We start from the raw sequence: 3,694 nt of genomic DNA on the forward strand, positions 1-3,694 counted from the left end.
CAATAATCAACAAATTAGTAGAGGATTAGATCACCAATTTAGATCAAGATCATCAGTAATAACTTTATCAAAATTTGATCATATTAGTAAATATATTAGAGAATGGAGGATTAAAGCAGGATTTAAAGAATTTAATGTAATGGTTATTAGAAATGGAACCTGGGGAATGTTGGATTTTTCACTCAAGAAGATGAATTTAAAACTTATTATATATTTAAGTAATATTTTTGAATATAGAAATAATCAAAAGAGTGAAAATATCTTAAAGAGATTTTTTGAATGTATTAAACTAATTCTTAAAAAGGAAGCAACTAGAATTGTTAAGATTAAGTTCAAGATTCGGGATATATGTATTTGGTCAATATTATATGAAAGAATTAAGCGTACTACTACTACTACTTCTGATAATGATAAAATTACAAGTACCGTAGATATGTATTTTACAAAGACTTGTTCAAGTCTAGATTATGTTTGTTTATCTCCTTTAAAGAATTTATTTTCAGAATATTCATCTTCTATGTTGCCAGAATATATTACAATTGATAGAAAGAATAAGAATCCAGGTCAAAATTCTATAGATGATGAGTTATTTCCAAGTTGGGAGTATGGCCTAAGTTTACCTTTACCGGTACCCTTTAATCATCCAGATTTATTATTAAATTCAAAACCAAAGATTTTTCCAGTTTTTGGAAAAAGACCAATAGAAGAAGAAGATTTTGATAATGAAAAAAAACATAAAAGATGTTTTAAGAGTGCTGGTAAAGAAATTTATATTATACCAATTATCACGCTTAAGAGTAATGAAATGAATCTAGGTACCTCTTCTTCTATTATGGGTAGTCCAATTTCTATAGAAATTACAATTTCTCCAACATTTTTATCAGTCATTCCACTCATTTTTAGACAATTTATAGATATATCTTATATGTATGATAAGTTTAAGACAATTCATTTGGATGATGCTCTAATTGGTTTAAATAGAAAAAGATCATCCAATCAAAGCTTTAAATTCAATCAAGATCAAAATACTTTAAAAAGTCAAAGTATGTTTTTTGAAGCTCAAAAAACTAATTCTCAAGATTCTAAACATGTAGATACTGTTACTAGTTTATTAAAATCTTTAAAGAATATTCCTATTACTTCAATTGAGATCAGATCTAAATTCAATACAATGGTGGTGATCTTTCCAGAATTTAATGATATGGAAATGTCTAATAATGTTTCTTCTAGATACTTTGAATCATATTCAAAAAAGATTAATAGTAGGATTAAAGAAGATTCAAATTTTCTACTGAATTATAATGAGGAAGAAATAGAAAAAGAAGCAAGAGAACGACAAATAAGGAAATCAGAATGTACTAATAAGAATACCGGTACCGAAAATGATGATTATTATATTTCAGTATTTTCAAATACTTATCATCCAGCTATAGCCTTTAGTCATAATCTTAATTTCTTGTTTATTTTAGAGACTGAAAAGGAAGGAAAAGATGAGAAAGTTTTAGATCATGAATCATTAAAGATTAGTCTAGAAATCTCACAATTAAGAGTTCAGCTTCCATTTGTTAAAAATATTGGAGGTAATTATATTATGGATGAAATTGATAAATTTAATTCAAGTAAAGATTACTTTAAGATGATGAGTTCTGAAGATAATGTACAAGGTAGAGATCCAATATTGGATGTATTTATTCCTTCATTAAATTCTTGTTTTGTTCTATCTAGAAATATTCAGAATGAAGTTAATACTGAGATTCATGGATCAGATACATTTGGTATCTTATTTGGTATGGTTAATATACCAATAGTATTTGCAATTGATGGAGCAGGAATTCCAGTAATGGATGATACTTTTATATTAAGAAACTATGCTTTAAGAAAGAATGGAGGTGAAAACAATATGAATATTTTAGTTGAAGATATGGAAAAAGTTCATCAGGAAGAGGGGATGATGGAGCTTAGAGGAGGAGATTTAAATGGCGAGGAGGATCCTTGTTTTACAAATTGTATGATGAATAGACCAGAACTTCTTGGTATTATTATTAATGCAATAGGAGATCATTATCTTCAAATACAAGCAAATTTGAATAATTTTAGATTCATTTTTAGTTTAGCTACTTTTTCAGTTTCTGCTCCTTATATTCAAAGAATTAACAGTTGGTGGAATGATATATGGTTAATTAGGATGAGATATCCAAGATGTGAAGGATCTACAATGAGATACTTTTTTGTAGATACAAGAAGTGATGGAATCAATATTTCAAGTTATGGATTAACATCAAAAGGTACAAAATTTGATTATATTATAGAAGATAAGGTGGAGGAAGAGGATGAGGAAGAGGATGAAGATGATGATGATGAGGAGGAGGGAAAAGAAAATGATAGGAGGAAAAATAATAATAAGTATCATGAAAAAGAGCAAAATGAAGATGAGACAAAGAGTCTTGATCATGGGAAAGGATTTAAATGGAAATGTATTAAAGGTACAAACGAAGTTTACAGTGTGAATAGTTTTGATTATATTAACTTTGAAATTACAAATCCTCTATTTTTTCCACTTGATGAATCAATTCCAATAGTTTTAGCTCTTCCAGTTACTGCATGTTTGGATGATATAGTTCGACCTTGGAATTCTTTAGAGTTTGAGATTAAAGATGGTTCAGTTATTCAATTTGATGAAAGACTTAAAAGTTTTAATATGGAAATACTAATAGAAGAAAGAAGGATTGGTTTTTCAAAATCTAAATCTATCGTTACTGGATCACCGTCTTTAAGATTAAATAAAGGTAATGATTCTTATATTATGAAACCCCAAAGCGTGGTAAAGTTAGATCCATTTTTGATTTGTCATTGTTCAAATAAAAGTAATTTATCACGAATTAATTCAAATATCTCAGATTCAAATCTTGTTCAAAATGAATTTGCTGAGTTTAATTCGGATGAAGAAAATCAAGCATTAATGGACTTTAGATTTTCTGTGAAAATGAATGAAGAAACTTTAGGAATAGGAGAAGATAGTCATCGTCAATTAAATCACGGAGGAGAAGGTTCCTTTGAGTACTTTACTTTAGCACATTCAAATAAGATTTCAAAGTCTCAAAAAAAGGTAGGAGGCTTTTTAAATGGATGGAATTCTTTCAAACATAGACTTTCTTCAAACTCTTCATTAGCATTAATACCAAAAGATGATCATTTTCATTCTGATCATCAATTTGAAATGGTTGATAATGATGATAATTATATGAAAACAGTTACAAGAAGACATAGTGCAAGCTTGGACAATCTTGTAAGCTCTTCAAGAAGAAGTTTCAGTTTGTTTAGAAGAAGATTCTCTAATGAGGTAGGAAATACTCATAATCATCATCATTTAAATTTGTCTCCGATTAATGAAAATGATCATCATCAAATCAACTCTAAGAGGAGTGACTTGAGATCTGGTAAAGATAACATTAACAATGATAATAACAACACAAATAATAATAATAATAACAATGTTAATAATAATAATAACTTTAATAGTAGTGTTGAAGAAGAAAGGATCTTTAAATTTCAACTATCACTGAATAATTTAGAGATTTGGTTCCATAGAGATAACAAAAAGGAAAACATGAGTGTGATCAGCAAAAAAAATCTAGACCTCGAGGGGGGGGGCCTGTTCCCCATTCCCAAAAAGAGGTATTCGTAATCAAAGGTG

General features: G+C 28.3%; 1 protein-coding gene across 1 annotated transcript; it reads left to right on the forward strand.

Moving 5' to 3' along the window:
- The first annotated feature begins 139 nt into the window (after positions 1-139).
- On the forward strand, positions 140-3,685 carry Chro.20383 (hypothetical protein). Its single annotated transcript, XM_660250.1, has 1 exon — positions 140-3,685. One exon carries the CDS (start codon positions 140-142, stop codon positions 3,683-3,685), a length of 3,546 nt encoding a protein of 1,181 aa, XP_665342.1.
- Positions 3,686-3,694: the final 9 nt, after the last annotated feature.

Source organism: Cryptosporidium hominis (assembly GCF_000006425.1).
Source record: "Cryptosporidium hominis TU502 chromosome 2 CHRO012102, whole genome shotgun sequence".
Taxonomy (NCBI): Eukaryota; Apicomplexa; class Conoidasida; order Eucoccidiorida; family Cryptosporidiidae; genus Cryptosporidium; species Cryptosporidium hominis.